The sequence below is a fragment of the Mixia osmundae genome (assembly GCF_000708205.1).
Source record: "Mixia osmundae IAM 14324 unplaced genomic scaffold scaffold_4, whole genome shotgun sequence".
NCBI lineage: Eukaryota > Fungi > Basidiomycota > Mixiomycetes > Mixiales > Mixiaceae > Mixia > Mixia osmundae.
In genome coordinates, this window is record NW_014575560.1 from 771,344 (window position 1) to 785,250 (window position 13,907).

At 56.4% G+C, this 13,907-nt stretch overlaps 8 protein-coding genes across 8 annotated transcripts; 4 read left to right on the forward strand and 4 right to left on the reverse strand.

The window, feature by feature from the left end:
- Positions 1 to 151: 151 nt before the first annotated feature.
- L969DRAFT_47776 (uncharacterized protein) lies at positions 152 to 946 on the forward strand (the record flags this gene model as incomplete). The annotated part of the gene is made up of 3 exons (XM_014713298.1): positions 152 to 171; positions 224 to 794; positions 851 to 946. The coding sequence occupies 3 exons, from the start codon at positions 152 to 154 to the stop codon at positions 944 to 946; spliced, it is 687 nt and encodes a 228-aa protein (XP_014568784.1).
- Positions 947 to 1,151: 205 nt separating this feature from the next.
- On the forward strand, positions 1,152 to 2,556 carry L969DRAFT_47215 (uncharacterized protein; the record flags this gene model as incomplete). Its single annotated transcript, XM_014713299.1, has 4 exons — positions 1,152 to 1,729; positions 1,780 to 2,310; positions 2,367 to 2,388; positions 2,491 to 2,556. The coding sequence occupies 4 exons, from the start codon at positions 1,152 to 1,154 to the stop codon at positions 2,554 to 2,556; spliced, it is 1,197 nt and encodes a 398-aa protein (XP_014568785.1).
- A 35-nt stretch (positions 2,557 to 2,591) lies between these two features.
- Positions 2,592 to 3,310, reverse strand: L969DRAFT_23418 (uncharacterized protein; the record flags this gene model as incomplete). Its single annotated transcript, XM_014712912.1, has 3 exons — positions 2,592 to 2,884; positions 2,945 to 3,012; positions 3,069 to 3,310. 3 exons carry the CDS (start codon positions 3,308 to 3,310, stop codon positions 2,592 to 2,594), a joined length of 603 nt encoding a protein of 200 aa, XP_014568398.1.
- A 243-nt stretch (positions 3,311 to 3,553) lies between these two features.
- L969DRAFT_408898 (uncharacterized protein) lies at positions 3,554 to 5,147 on the forward strand. Its single transcript, XM_014713300.1, has 2 exons — positions 3,554 to 4,138; positions 4,199 to 5,147. The coding sequence occupies exons 1-2, from the start codon at positions 3,888 to 3,890 to the stop codon at positions 5,085 to 5,087; spliced, it is 1,140 nt and encodes a 379-aa protein (XP_014568786.1). The 5' UTR covers positions 3,554 to 3,887; the 3' UTR covers positions 5,088 to 5,147.
- A 67-nt stretch (positions 5,148 to 5,214) lies between these two features.
- On the forward strand, positions 5,215 to 6,284 carry L969DRAFT_16865 (uncharacterized protein; the record flags this gene model as incomplete). Its single annotated transcript, XM_014712878.1, has 2 exons — positions 5,215 to 5,991; positions 6,042 to 6,284. The coding sequence occupies 2 exons, from the start codon at positions 5,215 to 5,217 to the stop codon at positions 6,282 to 6,284; spliced, it is 1,020 nt and encodes a 339-aa protein (XP_014568364.1).
- Positions 6,160 to 8,640, reverse strand: L969DRAFT_73659 (uncharacterized protein). The gene is made up of 8 exons (XM_014713301.1): positions 8,506 to 8,640; positions 8,432 to 8,446; positions 8,019 to 8,381; positions 7,258 to 7,961; positions 6,770 to 7,199; positions 6,649 to 6,717; positions 6,523 to 6,596; positions 6,160 to 6,469 (listed from the first exon to the last, which is right to left on the reverse strand). The coding sequence occupies exons 1-8, from the start codon at positions 8,593 to 8,595 to the stop codon at positions 6,391 to 6,393; spliced, it is 1,824 nt and encodes a 607-aa protein (XP_014568787.1). The 5' UTR covers positions 8,596 to 8,640; the 3' UTR covers positions 6,160 to 6,390.
- A 73-nt stretch (positions 8,641 to 8,713) lies between these two features.
- On the reverse strand, positions 8,714 to 10,384 carry L969DRAFT_86822 (uncharacterized protein). Its single transcript, XM_014713302.1, has 5 exons — positions 10,044 to 10,384; positions 9,873 to 9,989; positions 9,709 to 9,823; positions 9,567 to 9,662; positions 8,714 to 9,516 (listed from the first exon to the last, which is right to left on the reverse strand). Exons 1-5 carry the CDS (start codon positions 10,332 to 10,334, stop codon positions 8,750 to 8,752), a joined length of 1,386 nt encoding a protein of 461 aa, XP_014568788.1. The 5' UTR covers positions 10,335 to 10,384; the 3' UTR covers positions 8,714 to 8,749.
- A 48-nt stretch (positions 10,385 to 10,432) lies between these two features.
- L969DRAFT_61165 (uncharacterized protein) lies at positions 10,433 to 13,686 on the reverse strand. The gene is made up of 5 exons (XM_014713303.1): positions 13,402 to 13,686; positions 12,654 to 13,349; positions 12,441 to 12,605; positions 12,053 to 12,387; positions 10,433 to 12,001 (listed from the first exon to the last, which is right to left on the reverse strand). Exons 1-5 carry the CDS (start codon positions 13,411 to 13,413, stop codon positions 10,585 to 10,587), a joined length of 2,625 nt encoding a protein of 874 aa, XP_014568789.1. The 5' UTR covers positions 13,414 to 13,686; the 3' UTR covers positions 10,433 to 10,584.
- Positions 13,687 to 13,907: the final 221 nt, after the last annotated feature.

Below are 13,907 nucleotides of genomic sequence, written 5' to 3' on the forward strand. Positions count from 1 at the left end.
CCACTCGTCTCTGTCCGTGGCTTCCTCTCAGCTTTGGCTTCCCGGCCGAAAATAGGGATTTACGGGGCATTGTGGAGCTGATGCGGTCGCGCGTAATTTGCTCACGTCGCATCGTCAGCGCACACTCAAAACCCCCTGCGCACTCACATCGATGACAGACTTCCACAGCAGGTAGGCCCAGATATATTGAAGAGACTCATGATCTGACGTGCGGCGACTGCAGCTCGATGGATATGAGCGGCATGTCAGCCGGCGGAACAAGCTCGGGCACGACAATGATGAGCATGGGTTCTTTTGCATTCCGGCAAGGCGGTTTGCTCTGGTTCCCGTCGTGGCAGCCCACCAGTATTGGTGGGACTGTTGGCGCTTGCTTCGGTCTGCTCGCATTGGCCGTCTTCAGCAGATTTCTCAGTCTACTGTCGAGCTTGTTACACGACGCCTGGAGTGAGGCAAAAGGAAGGATCATGCTCGATGCTTCTCTGGAGAGACATTACGATGCTTGGACTCGATCGGTCCCTTCAGAACCTGCTGCTCTCGGCCAAGACGATGCCTATGTCAAAGAATATCCGAATTCGACTGATGTACCTGTACTCGCCGATGGCCGTACGGAGTCGCTAGGTTCTTTGCCACAACACGACCGTACAGCCTACAGCACTCCGTCCAAGCATCGCTTGCTCATGAGCGTCAAAGCACGCCTGGCTGCAAGTCCGCCCTTCGTTATTTCCCATGAGATGCCACGCGCCGTTCTGTTCGCGTTTCATGCAGGCATCATGTATCTGCTCATGATCGCAGTAGTACGTAGCCACTATACACCTCGCTGGCGCAGATCTGATCAGAGATTCGACCGCAGATGACAATGAATGCTGGCTATTTCCTTTCCGTACTCGCCGGTCTCGGTCTCGGCGAGATGCTCTTTGGCAGATACGTCCCCCATCACTTACTGTAACGCATCCATTGCATTCGCGCTGCTCTGATCCGGCCAGTAACGCGATGCACGTCCCTCGTCTGTGCACCGTGCTCCCAATTCTCGTCGGCGTCGAAGTCCTCGTGGGAGCCATCCGTTCTCCTGACGACGCTATCTTTCGCGACGCAGTGCAGTATCATCAATACCGCTGACTTGACACCATGCCCTGCCGGTGACTTCGATTGAGATGCATAAAGCACTATGGCGCGCGGGCGCGCTCAGTATGCTCTGTCTGTGTGCGGCCGCTCTTCCTGCCGATCCGACACCACTAGCCCTCGAGCCCCTCGCTACCCCTACGATAACATCGGCTGATGCTACTGTCCAAACCTCGCCTTCAAGCGAAGAATATCTTCGAAGTGCATCCGTCCAACGATTCTCATTCAGCGACGTAGCGTCAGCAATGGGAATGTCTAGCCCGCCTACGCCTTCTGCCCCGCCAGCGCCCGCTCCAGACGCTCAAGTACAGCCTCTCGTTGCACTTGCTGTAGCGCCACAGCCCGTGCCGGTAACGGACATGCCTGCGACAGATCCTCAGGGACAACCTCTCGTGCCTGTGGCAATTGCGCCAGACACAGTGGTTGCTGCTCCCGTCCCACCGGCCAAGCCAGAAGGCTCACCCGCCGATCGACGCATAGCCGAGACGATCAGAGCGCACGCGTTGCTCGCTACGGCCGCGTATCAGAATTCCTCAGCATGCGAGCAAACATTCCAAGGAGCAAAAGTTCTGGGGACCTTCAAGTCCAGACTAGATCAGGAAGGCTACATGTGCGCTGCTACAGGACGTAGGTGCGACAGTCAGCTGATGAAGTGCGTAGGATCTCGTTGCCTTCTCGCAAAGAGACTGCCATCGTCTTTCGCGGTACGGACGGAATCCGCAACATCATCACAGATATCCAGATCGCACCAGCCTTATCCGGCTTTCCCCAGTGCAACAACTGCCTTGTGCATAGCGGCACGCTTATGAATTACATGTCTGCCAAGAAGACAACCAATAACTTTGCACTTGCACGAGAAGACGCGCTCGCGAATGGTCACGATCTCGTCGTAACAGGCCATTCGCTGGGTGCAGGCGTGACCGCAATGGCGGCCATCGATCTGTCAGACTCTGTGCGGACGGTCTCGACTTTTGGCGAGTACAGGAGCATGACACCGGCCGGTGCCAATTTTCTGGACCAGCACTATGGCGATCGCATCTCTCGAACGGTGCACCGAAACGACATTGTGCCTGCATTGATGCCTTCGACTGTTGGACTGGTCCACCACGGTACAGCGTACTGGCTGTCAGACGAGAACGAGCTCGTTCGGTGCATGGGGCCTGAAGCGATTGGATGCGTGGGTGGCATGAGGTAGGCTGGTCGCAGGGATCACGCATCGAACCACGCTGACGAAGACGTTCACACAGTGTAGCGGACCATTCGTTCTATGTAGCGAAGACAGGGACTTGTGGCGACGCATCGCTCTTGAGCGCATGAGAGATCTGCAACAGTCTACCACGCGCGCGTCATTGAAGTGAAAATGCAGTTTAGTGGCTACACTGCAACTTGAGAGGCTACAGGAAGCTTTTCCGTGATCCCACTGTGCTTGCCCAATGACTTGCGATTGATTGAAAAATGCTATGACGAGCTCCTTACAGAGCAACGACGGCAAAGGCGGCCATGAAGATCGAGCCGACTGCAGCAGTGAGGCTGTTGGCTCCGCTGGTGCTTGAAGAAGAGGCTGCCGAGGGAGACGAGGCCGCCGAAGCAGCCGAGGTGGCAGAGGTAGCGGCGGCGGTTGAGGCCGAGCTGGCAGCGCTCATCATGGCAGATGAAGAGGACGAAGAGCTGGAGGAGATGCTCGAGACGAGCGAGCTTGCTGCTGAGGAAGCCGAAGAGGCTGCAGACGAAGCGGCGGATGCTGCCGTGCCTGTTGCGGCGGCGGCTGAGCGACGAAGCTAAGCGTGAGCTCACTGGTCGCGACGATGCTAATGCAACGACTTACCACCGGCAGCTGCGCTAGTGGTGACGGTGATGCCGACAGAAGCGCACGATTGGACACCGAAAGAAGCACTGCAGGACGATGATTGAGATCAAAGTCAACACGCGTAGGAAGGGAGACAGCTTACCCCGCGGCGGCATCGGTAGCATCACAGCTAGACGCGAAGCAAGTAGCCAGACCGGACGAAAAGGTCATATCCTTGCAGAGACATGCGATGTCTGTGCTCTGGCAGGTCGTCTGGGAGAGACCGGACAGGTAGCACGACTGAACGCAAGTTGGCAAGTTTGCGAGCGCGGCTGCTGCACTGGACTGGGCAGTGACGCGGGCGACGATGGACGCAATAGCGAGTGTGGCAGCGAAAGTCTTCATGCTGTCTTATTTGCTTCGAATACACTATGAGGCTGCTTCTTATACGTTGTGGTGTGTGATGCAAAGAGTGGAAGCTGTTCTTATACGCTCGCGAATGTGGAATCCACCTTGGCTCTTCCCGCGTGACATCTGGAAAGTAAGCGGCTGGTCCGGCTCGAACTTAGCCGTGCTAAGTCACGCTGAGGCTGCCCCAAGCCTGTGTAGATCGGTCATTTCGAATGACCCTAAGCGGCGCGAAAGGAAATCGAATAATTCCGTGCGGGGGACGTCGCTCGCTTTATGATCGTGGACAGCCAGGGTGGTGCATATGAAGAGCAAGGCAAAACCATAAAATGCAATAAACCATGCGTTGGTTGACTCTGGCCTGTGGATGTGTCATGGTGCTGACCGACAGGCTACGTAGACGACCTCGAGAGTGATCTGCCAGACTTGTAGCTATGCACTGAGCACTGTAGATTCATTGAAGTCTGGTCCCTCAGTGAATGAGTCAATCGCTGCTTCCCCGGTCAGGAGGCGCGCGATTCGTTGCACAACGCCATAGCACAGTAGAACCTCAGCGACAGGCCTCAGCAAGACGATGGCGAGCCAGACAGGGCCGACAGTGAGAGCGATCTGTACGCCTCAAGACCTTGTCGATGCTTACAAGCGCAAGGGGATGTTCGACAAGCTCAGGAAGGAGATGATGCTCGCCTTTCTGTCCAACGACTCAAAGGCTGTCTTTGTCGAGCGGATAGATGAGATTGTACGACAGAAGCTCGAATCCGACCAGCGTCTGTCGTCCTGGCCTCGCAACGAAGCGCAGGCTGAGCTCATGCGAGAGGTAGAAAGGTAATTGGACTGTTGCTCACAGGCTAGCCCGAGTTCGCTGATCGAGTCTTGCTGGAACAGACATACGATCTATGATCGTGCTGTGAGCCAGATGGAGACAGACTACCTCAGGCCAAAGCAGATGGACGCAGAGCTGACGACAGTCCTACAAGATAATCGCGAATCTGTCGAAGCTGCTCGCAAATTGGCGGCGCAGCTCGAGGCGCAGGAGGCTGCCAGGGCTCAGGAAGCCAGTGAGACGACGACGACGACGACGACGACGACAGCACAAGATGTCAAGCCAGTTCAGCGAGAGCAGGGCGTAGCAGATTCCATGCAGGCTTTCCTGAGCTCTATCGCGTCGGCCAAGCAAGAAGCGGCACAGGCAGCGGCCAACAAGGCAGCAGCGATCGCACGGGCGAAAGCCAGAGCGGCAGCAGAAGAGGCTGCCAAGCTTGCTGCTGAGGCACGAGCGAAGGCCGAGGTACAAGCGGAAGCGAGACGACAACGACAGAGCGATAAGAAAGCTCTCGAGCCCTCTCTGCCCATTGATGAGGAGAGCGCACCCGCACGACCACGCCGTCGGCGCTCACGACATACTGTCGTCATACGTGAGGATGCAAAATCGGAAGACGACGAGATGATGATCACTCCTCCTGCTGCACTCACACGACCGCTCAAGCCAGGCAGTTTCCCTCAACTACCAACACCGCCAGCGACGGCAGAACGGGCACGTAGCTTGGGAATTTACAACCTTGACAAGATCGCCAGCGCTATGCAGTCTCGTCATGCCCAAGCAATGCTCGCGCAACAATTTGGCGGCGACAATTCTGATCTCTCTGACCTGTCGGATCTGGAAGCCGACGCAATGGATCTAGCCGAGGCTGAAGTCATTGGCGATGCTATGGACGAGCCAATAGATGACGTGCCGTTGCTAGAACGAGCGCAAGAGAGTCCGAGAGGGACATAGCGTCAGACCCTCATCATGTCTACGTATGCATGCACGTGTTGTTTTTAGCGCGTTTTGCGACTCGCGATTCATCAAAATTCCGTCAGCGAGCCATTCAAACGGCGAGGCGTCCGGCTCTTGCGACACGATGGATCGTCTGCCCGTGCAGCGCAAGTCTGCAGGTCCATCACGGACGAGAATGCGCATGAGCGTCTACTCCGACTTGTCATCTGCCACCTCGCCCACGAAACAAACTGAGGCTCGCAAATCAGCAACATCCACTCTGTCCGAGCGCAAGAGGCCCACAACGGCCTCCTTCAACGGACTGACAACTCCAGGGCAGCCATATGGCAGAGTGAAGCAGAGTTTGCTGTTCTCTGGCTTGACCGCAGAACAACAAGACGCCTACCGCACTCCTGCTAGTTCATCCAAGCCCTCGCAATCCGGTACAGGCAGACGAGCACCTTCAAAGTACGGCGATGAGAACGCTGATCCGTTCGGATCGATCTCAAAGCCTTTGATGCGGGCTAAATCGAAGAAAGATGCCGGCTCTGTGAAGGGCAAGGGAAAGTCTCTGCCGGTTCAGTCTGGTCTGATGGAGACGCCTGTGAACACGGCGCATCAGAATGTTCTTGCTACGACGTATGCAGACGACTCCCCGGTGGCCATGCAGGAGAAGCCGAGAGGACTCAAAGTATATGCAACGGCACAAGGCAGCGCGATCAAAGTCACGACTCGCCCTGCTCCTCTTCGTAGCGTGCATGACGATTCACGACATAGCGCGTCTAGCTCGCGATATTGCCATCCCGAGGTCGATGCTTGGAGTACCCCGGCAGATCGCCGAGCGAGGGAATTGACGGAGTCGCCTCTTGCCAATGTAACAGAGGCTTTCACGGGCGCGCAAGGATGGTCAGCTTCCCCAGTAGTAAGCCCTCCTCTCTGCACTCTCGCTCGCAGACTGACTTTCTGCTGCAGTGCTATGGTCGCCACGAAGCTCCGAACTCGGTATCAAAGGCAAAACGCAAAGCTCAAAAGGCACCGTCCGCATTAGCAGTCTACTCTGGGCCAGAACCAGATCTGGCGAGGCTCAGTATGACAGATCTATACGATCGATCCGACGCAGACTCGGAAGGTGACGTCTCTCGCGCGTTCTCGGATGCCGCAAACGAAGATGATCCGGACCCGACGATCAAAGTCTCTCAATCCGGCTACTTATAGTCCCTCACGCAGTCATTCTTGTAGCTTGTACTTTATCTTGCAGCTCTTGAGCTCGATTTTGCATGTGCAGTGATGTGACAACACGTTTCAAGTCTACAGATGGAAATCAAGTACCGCCTTTGACGCCGTCTTGCCATTGATCGAGCAGTAAGCCAACGATCACAAGCAAGACCGTCGTAGGCGGGCTGAGGAAGAGCAACGATGAGCGCAGGATCAAGGTAAAGCGCAAGTAACTAACGTGACGATGGCGTACGCGACAAAGAGCGTACGGGTGATGAGCAGCTCAAAGGCATCCGATGCTGCCGAAGTCATCTGTGTTCAACGACCTATCAGCTCCCTTTCCGTCCGCTCACAAGCGACGTACCTGGGCCAGGGTGATAGCGGGCGGAGCTCCAATGATGAGACAAGCAGTGACGATGAAAACAGGATCATCCTATCATCTCGTGTCAGCGCAGCCTGTGCAAAACTTGCGGCAAGTAGCGTACAGCGACGTTGATCGTTTTAGAAGCCCACCAGCCGAGCAGAGGTAGCAAGATGAGCGGCGTGATGATCATTCTTGACAGGATAGCGACCATCACCGTCCGAGTCTCTCCTGGCGCTTGAGCTTCCGATTGACGAAGCGCCGAGGCAGACGGTAGCGGCAAGCGATTCATGATCTTCTTGAAACGTGATTGATCTTCGGCTTTGCGACCTTCGCCCAGATCAGGCGCGGTACTTCTTCGGCGGATGGGCATTCTACGCGGCTGCGCTGGGTCGGCAGGCGGTCTGTAGAAATAGGCCCCTAAGACGACAAGCGTGATCGGTACTGAGCAATTGCCTGCGCTTCGTAAAGCGCCCTTGAGCGGCTCGACGTCGTGCAGTAGGCTCTGAAGCGGCGGAATGCAGGCGACGACCATCGACAGCAGCGCAGCCCATCTGCAATACGAAACATCGGTAAGTCAGGTCTGGTGTTAGGTCAACAGACGGGACGCACAACGGTACGGTCATGAATTTGCCGATGCCCCTTCCAAGCTTCATGGAAGGTGAGCCGATCCATCTGTAGGTGCCGGCCTTGAAGGAAGACCAGATTTTGCGGAATCGGCTTTGGAGCCTAGACGAAGCAGGCGCAGGGAGATCTCTTCGGCCCACACCGCGCGAAACGCCCCATTCGCTGTCCTCGTCTTCTTCTTGACTGTTGAGGCCTTCTAGACGATGTCGCTCATCTTCTTCGTCATCATCGTCATCATTGCCCCATTCGCTCGTAGCAGGCGTGTGTTGCCGCGTGTTGGGGAAAGAGTGGAAGACACTCGAAGGACGCAAATCTGGCGGCTGCTTGCCTTCTCCTGTCATCATCTGTGGCTCGGCAGTCTCATCCCGCATGCTCTCTGGCTCGTCGACATACGACACTCGGGCCTTGTGCGAGAGATCTGTTGGGCTGGGCGTTTTGACTATCGTGGAAGCTGATTCTGTCCGTTCGATGAAGCGATCCTCGCTCGACTTTGATCGTCTCAAAAGGGGAGCATTCTCTGACTCGACGATCGGAATGACATTCTGCGAGGGCGTCAGGGCGGAATTGCTACGCGATTGCGCTGGCTCCTCATCGTCTGCGGTCGAGAGCAATCTGACGCCGTATGACCAACGCAGGATGATGCCGAGCGTGGAGAAGAGGACGAGGTACGAAAGCGCTCGACCGAGCATCTGTAAGGCGGAGAGCACGTCAGCCTGAGATGGACGCTACTGTCAGACGGGACGCGCCTGGTCTTTGTCGTCATCCTTGCCCCATTTGAGTCCGCTGACGGTAGCGACGAGACTCTGCATGAGCGCAATAGGTAGACTGTTGCTGTTGCCGAACATGGAGCAAGCGATCGCAAAGGCAGCCTGGCTCTTTTTGAGTCTGAACAGTTTCGCCATGACGTACGCAACGCCCGCGCTGACGCCTGTGACGATGCAGAAGCCGATGGGGACCACCCACAGCTCTGCTAGCTTGTCCGGCGAGAGGGACCAAGCGACTTTGCTGAAGAGCAGACAGGGCGTGAACAGGCTGACGTTGAGATGGTTCAGTCGCTTCTTCGTCTTGTCGTCCACGATGCCTTTCCGTGCGAGCACATAGCCCACGATCTGGCTTCGAGTGTGAGTCACAACCGACCCGCTTGAGGACAGCCGCTTACACAAAGCAGGAAGACCTACAAAGGGAGATACAAGATGTGAGCACCGCACTTGGAGCTCATGCTCGGCCACTTGCCTCGATGATAGCATCTGCTACTACTCTGAGCAGCTGCAACAGGGCAGCCGAATCCGTTCCTGACCCGCCTGCATGATCGTGTCCCCTCATCGTCGCCTTGGGTCGCGTGGGACGGTCGAGCGCCGTCGAGCGCTGCTTATCGATATTCGATAAATCTGACGACGCGATCAATGGAAATACTCAAAGCTGAGCCTGGCTGGGAGGCAGATCGGTCTGATGAGGGCGTCATGCAATGGTCAATACATCAAGCAGGGCTCTGTGCATTAGTGAGCCTGACTTGCGCTTGCTCTATCGCTCTCCTGATGTCTATAGCGGCCTGCTCGTCCAGGCCAAAAGTTGAGCATATCTTGGGTATATCCTCCTTTGTGAGCAGCAGAGACGGTGCATCTGCAGGGCTACTTGATGCGTCCGTACTTCGCCGAGCTGTACCGGTTTCTGTTGCGCTGGTGCTCGTGCTGGACGATGCTGACACGCTGGATGTATCATTGGCAAAGCTCGAAGCGTCAGAGCCTGTCAGAGCAGCATCACTCTCCCCCTCCTTTCGGTTCGATCGCTCGTCACTGCTAGTGATCTTTGATTCTACCGCAGTTGAGCTGTTATTGGCAAAGCTCGACGCATCTGAGCCTGTCGCGGCTGCGTCGCTCTTTTGTTCGCTCGAGCTCGCCTGTGTCGGAACGGCTGCCGTGGCAGTCGCATGCGTCTTGCTCGTCGTCTCGTGTTCCGCCGCATTCGATGCGGCATTTGCAAAGCTGGAGGCATCCGAGCCCGTCCGCGCAGCATCGCTTGCTTGCTCCCCCTTCACACTGCTTGTATTGTCCTCATTGACGTTGGAAGTGTTGTTCGCAAAGCTGGATGCATCCGAGCCGGTCTTGGCGGCATCGCTCTCGACTTGTTCCGAGCCTATACGAGCGTCAATATGCGCTGCATAGATCTGATTTAGCCGTGCGCTGTTCGTCGCTTTGACATTGTCATGCTCGAATAGATCGCGCAGATACATTGTTGCTTTGTATGCTGCTCACTGTCCTGTATCAGGCTTGCTTCCGAGCATGCGATCAGCTTACCTCTCCAGTGGCTCCACCCTCGCCATAGCATGTAAAATAGCGGGAAATTGGGCACGACTGGGATCAGTGCAAACGGCCAGGTGATTGGCGAGCCCACTGCTTCGCCTCAGCAAGCGCTACGTCTCTGTAGTTGGGCACGTACAGAGAAATCTGTACATTCGCGTCTTATGGTGAGGCTCGCGGTCGGCGAGTTGCTTTTGCAATGCGTCCAGCAGTTCCGAGCCGCTGAGCACCGAGTCCGGGTATATTATTGCTACCTGCACACGCCTGTCAGGCGCTGTGTGTCTGCAGGAGAGCCAGGCTTGCATGTTGAGGCTGCTCTTGGCCTGCTCTTTTTATTGGCTTTGGCGCTACTTCAGGATCGATCTGCTTGAGCGCCCATTCCTCATATTCTATCTTGTCCATCAGCTTCTCTCCCGTGTTCTGCGCTTGGCCGGAATGAGGGCACGTATGATCACGATGCAAGGCAGGACTTGCAAACACTGTCCGCTTCCAGCCATCGGGCGGTCCCTTGCCAAGCTTACTCCACAGCTCCCCTCCCTTGTTCGTCGCTCGAGTGATCAAGCTGGCTTTGGGTGCATCTGTCTCGGCTGGAGGCGGGACGGCTGTGCTGCCGCCGCCAGACGAAGAGGCTAATTGGTCTGCGGTCGATGGCGTTTCACTTTGCCGAAGCTGAGCTTGGTAATATGTCAATGCCGGCTTGCGACACAGAGGCAGAGCTATGAGCCGCAGACTTGAGCCTGCTAGCCTCACGACAGTCCTCTGCATCGCCCTGAATGCGACGGTCGCCGCTTTGATGGATCGATGACGTGACGCGGCAGGGAACATGCGCACACGCGTCAAGCTCATCACGGCAGGCAGCCTACGTCGCTACACCTTTTTGATGCAATAGACTTTCGTACACATTGTACATACAGAACCAATCGCGCACTGCGACTTGGCATGCTCTTACTTCTTCAGTGGTGGTTCGCGTCTTACTCATCGATTCTTGCGATTCGGTGTCCGTGTCCAAGTTCGTTTACTGGGCGCCGACTCGCCGCAAATTGGGCGCTCCAGCTTGTGCGAGCGTCTTCTGCTGCACGTTCGGCGAGCCAGCAGGTAGTGTGAAAGGCGTGCCGTTGGCCGCGATGCGCGGCGATCCGGCTTGTCCGTTGCCGTTATACTGGCCATTCTGCGATGGTGGACGCTGTACGGCTAAGCCATTGGCGAGACCATGTGTTGCAGGCGATGTAGCCGTCGGTGGAGCACCCGAGTATGGCGGTGCAGACAGCCTAGATGTCGCCGGCAGACCGTTTGCGCCTACTGTTGGCGACGCAATGACTTGCTGTGCTTGCCCGTTGGCAGGTATCCTCTGAGCGTATTGCAGGCCATTTTGCAACGCTGCGAATTGCTGCGCCTGTGCTGCCGTCGGCACTTGAGAGCCAATGATGCCGTTCATGTTCTGCCATTGTTGCAAGCCCGCCAGCCCCGAGGCTGGGCCTGGAACGTTTGCAGCGACAGGTAAGGGCGAACCGTTCGGCGCTCTCCGCTGATTGGCGAGCGCCTGCTGCTGAGCTTGCGCTTGTGCGTTTGCATTTGCACGGTTCCGAAGCTGCGCTTGGCTCGCCGCGGCGTGATTGGCAGCTGCAGCCATCATCTGGCTGACGACTGCGGACTGATTTGGCGTCGCTAGCAATTGCTGTTGCTGTTGAGCGGTCGTCAGCGATGCACCAGCAGGCGGATGCGTCATCGCTCGTATTGGCAATCTTCCGACGACTTGCAGAGGGCCGAGCTTCTCAGGCTCGCGCAAGAGCCAGTTCTCTGCGTGCTCGAGGTATATCGGGTTGGGCTGCAAAGACTCTGCATCGCCGGGTCGTAATAAGCCTAGGCGTGCGTGTGAATACTGTAGCTCATAGTCATCGATGATCATCGGATCGTCCGCAAAGGGCAAATCGTTGCCAACGTCGGAATCGTAACGCCACTTCTCTGCCAGCCGTGCTATCGCGTCCTTGTCCATCTCGTCGTCAGAAGCCAAGGGGAAGGGCCGAGAGCGATTCGCACGGCGTTCTGACATGGCCAACCGATCCACAAGTATCCTACCACCTCGACCGACTCGTCGCCTGAAGCTCTGTCGGACGTTGTTGATGACGGGCTGGAAATGATGTGCAAAGGCGCGCACTTGACCTGGCGCTTGCCCTTCCGGACCGCTAGGGAGCATGACGCTCTCTGCAGCTCGCCAATGCTTCGCTGGCGTATTAAGCGGGCGAGGCACAAAGGCACCGTCCGTCCAGTCTTCCCATGCGGCATCGGCCTCGCGCTTTCGTTGCAGATCGCGCTCGATGCGCTGTGCCATCGCGGCCGCGCGTTCCTTGTAGACTGACATGGGCTCCGCGAGCGCAGCTGTCGGTGCAGGGTTGGCGTCTGCCCGGGGTAACCGCAGAGGTACTCGCAACGACCTGAAAGACACTATCAGCGTTCTGCTCAGCATGAGATCGGTGTGAGCGCACCCTTGGGCTCCGGCAGCGAGCGCAGCTTCTTTGCGACGCTTGTCCCGCTTACTGATGAGGATGTCTTCATCGCCCTCGTATTCGCCAGTCCGCCGTTTGAGCTCTCGCATGGTACATCGAATCTCGAAGACCTTTGATTCTGCTTCGAGGGAATCCTTCTTGATCCGTTCTCGCTCGAGTACACGAAGCACAAGCTCTCGTGCAGCAGTAAGATCGGTTCGCAGCCTGACAAGACGCTCGACATAATGCGTCTCTGCTCGGCGAGTCTTGCGGGGCAGCTTGATCTCTCGCCGCCGGAAGCAGACATATGGGTTTTCCTCGTCGGTCTCGTCGAACTGTAACGGTTATCGGCGTCAGCCTATAGCTTGGGAGATGCAGTAGGGCTCACATCGAGAGACGGGATGATCATCTTGCCATCTCGCTTTGTCCGTCTATCCCTCCAATGTGGGTAGATTGACCTCGCGAAGGGCTTCACTAATGCTAATCGCGGATAGAGAGGCGAGACCACAAATGTCGCCTCTAGATCCGCTCGGGTGGGTATCCGAGAAAGGTCCTGCATGAGAATGTGAGTAGTCCGCAACTCTTGCTTTGGTTTACGAACAGTGCGAAGCATTGGCTCTTTCTCCTCTGTGATGCGTTCGAATTGGTCCATGACAAGTTCGAAATCATCTTCGCTGATGGGTGCGTCCAGTGGTGCGTCAACGTCACGGTCCTTGCCCTTTGCTTTCGAAGCTGATCGATTGCCTCGGCCAAGAGCTTCAGGCTCCGGTGGGACCGAAGCATTGCCTTCGATCGTGGCGTTGTACTCGACCAGCCAGTCCTCATCCTCTTCGTCCATGCAATAGCCAATGCCAATGCAGTCTTCGACCGTCTCTGAGCTCCTGATATATGTACTCGGCAAGGTGAACGAGTTGGGCAGATAGACCTTATCATATTCGATCTGACTGATCGAGCCTGTCGCGTCTGGCGTTGGGATATGCGCGGTCAACGCGGCCTTGCCGGGACTGCCCGGCGCTCCTGCTGTCGCTCGAGAGGAGCGATTGAAAGAGGCGAGATTGGCATTGATCACTTGTTGAAGATGATGTTCTGACTCCTCCTCTTTGTCGACGCCTGTCTCGACATGGCCTGGACCCTTCTCACCACCTAACAGCTTTTCGACCTCGGTCGGATGGTTCCGACCTGGCTCTTCCGACAGCGAAGGGTCATTGCTGATCTCATCAAGCGGGACATCAAGCGAGCCAGTCAAGATGGCAAGCTTTTGCTTGTAATTGATCTTCTTGTTACGGAAGCGGGTCGACTGAATTGCAGGCAAATCAGTGTGTGGAGGACAAGGAAGGCACTGAGCGCACCTTTACGGGCATGGCTGCAGGTACATCGGTACGCCTTAAGGGCCGGCTAGGAAATCACTCCATGCCGACCGCAAGACGCGTCGATAAGTTGCCGAGAGATAGGGCAAGGTTATGCAGAGGTAAGGAGGCAAGACTGGGCTGACGAGGCTGAATTGAATCGCTCGTCAAGACCGCCGATAACAGCTGCTGACCAAGGGGCGGGGCGTCAGATGAATCCTATCAATCAAATAGCCAGCCTGAGCCTTGGGAGACGGACCGACCGGTAGACCTCCAGCTAGCCCTGTGATGTGATCGGACGAGTCCTGCGGATCGATTGGGACTGAAAAGGAAGCATTCTAATCAGTACAAGTCGCTCTGGGAGAGGCAGATGAGGGGCCGAATAAAGGGGGAGGTCCATTGAAGTCATTTGTTGACCAAATCGCTCGCTTTAAACGGCGGATCCGATAGATATGCTCACCTAGATCGCTATGAGAGCAAGTCCGGAGGCGCGACTGACTGCGAGTACG

What these genes read in the sequence shown, in the direction of transcription:
- L969DRAFT_86822 (XM_014713302.1), bottom strand. Translation starts at nt 10,334, where the DNA reads ATGCAGAGGACTGTCGTGAGGCTAGCAGGCTCAAGTCTGCGGCTCATA. An exon ending in GCTGGAAGCGGACAGTGTTT is followed by an intron (nt 9,990 to 10,043) that starts GCAAGTCCTGCC and finishes GGCCAAGCGCAG; the next exon opens with AACACGGGAGAGAAGCTGAT. An exon ending in GCCAAGAGCAGCCTCAACAT is followed by an intron (nt 9,824 to 9,872) that starts GCAAGCCTGGCT and finishes AGGCGTGTGCAG; the next exon opens with GTAGCAATAATATACCCGGA.
- L969DRAFT_73659 (XM_014713301.1), bottom strand. Translation starts at nt 8,595, where the DNA reads ATGAGGGGACACGATCATGCAGGCGGGTCAGGAACGGATTCGGCTGCC. An exon ending in CCGCTATCACCCTGGCCCAG is followed by an intron (nt 6,597 to 6,648) that starts GTACGTCGCTTG and finishes CGTTGAACACAG; the next exon opens with ATGACTTCGGCAGCATCGGA. An exon ending in GTCGCGTACGCCATCGTCAC is followed by an intron (nt 6,470 to 6,522) that starts GTTAGTTACTTG and finishes GCTCTTCCTCAG; the next exon opens with CCCGCCTACGACGGTCTTGC.
- L969DRAFT_61165 (XM_014713303.1), bottom strand. An exon ending in AAGAGCCAATGCTTCGCACT is followed by an intron (nt 12,606 to 12,653) that starts GTTCGTAAACCA and finishes ATTCTCATGCAG; the next exon opens with GACCTTTCTCGGATACCCAC. An exon ending in TGATCATCCCGTCTCTCGAT is followed by an intron (nt 12,388 to 12,440) that starts GTGAGCCCTACT and finishes TAACCGTTACAG; the next exon opens with TTCGACGAGACCGACGAGGA.
- L969DRAFT_408898 (XM_014713300.1), top strand. Translation starts at nt 3,888, where the DNA reads ATGGCGAGCCAGACAGGGCCGACAGTGAGAGCGATCTGTACGCCTCAA. An exon ending in CTCATGCGAGAGGTAGAAAG is followed by an intron (nt 4,139 to 4,198) that starts GTAATTGGACTG and finishes TTGCTGGAACAG; the next exon opens with ACATACGATCTATGATCGTG.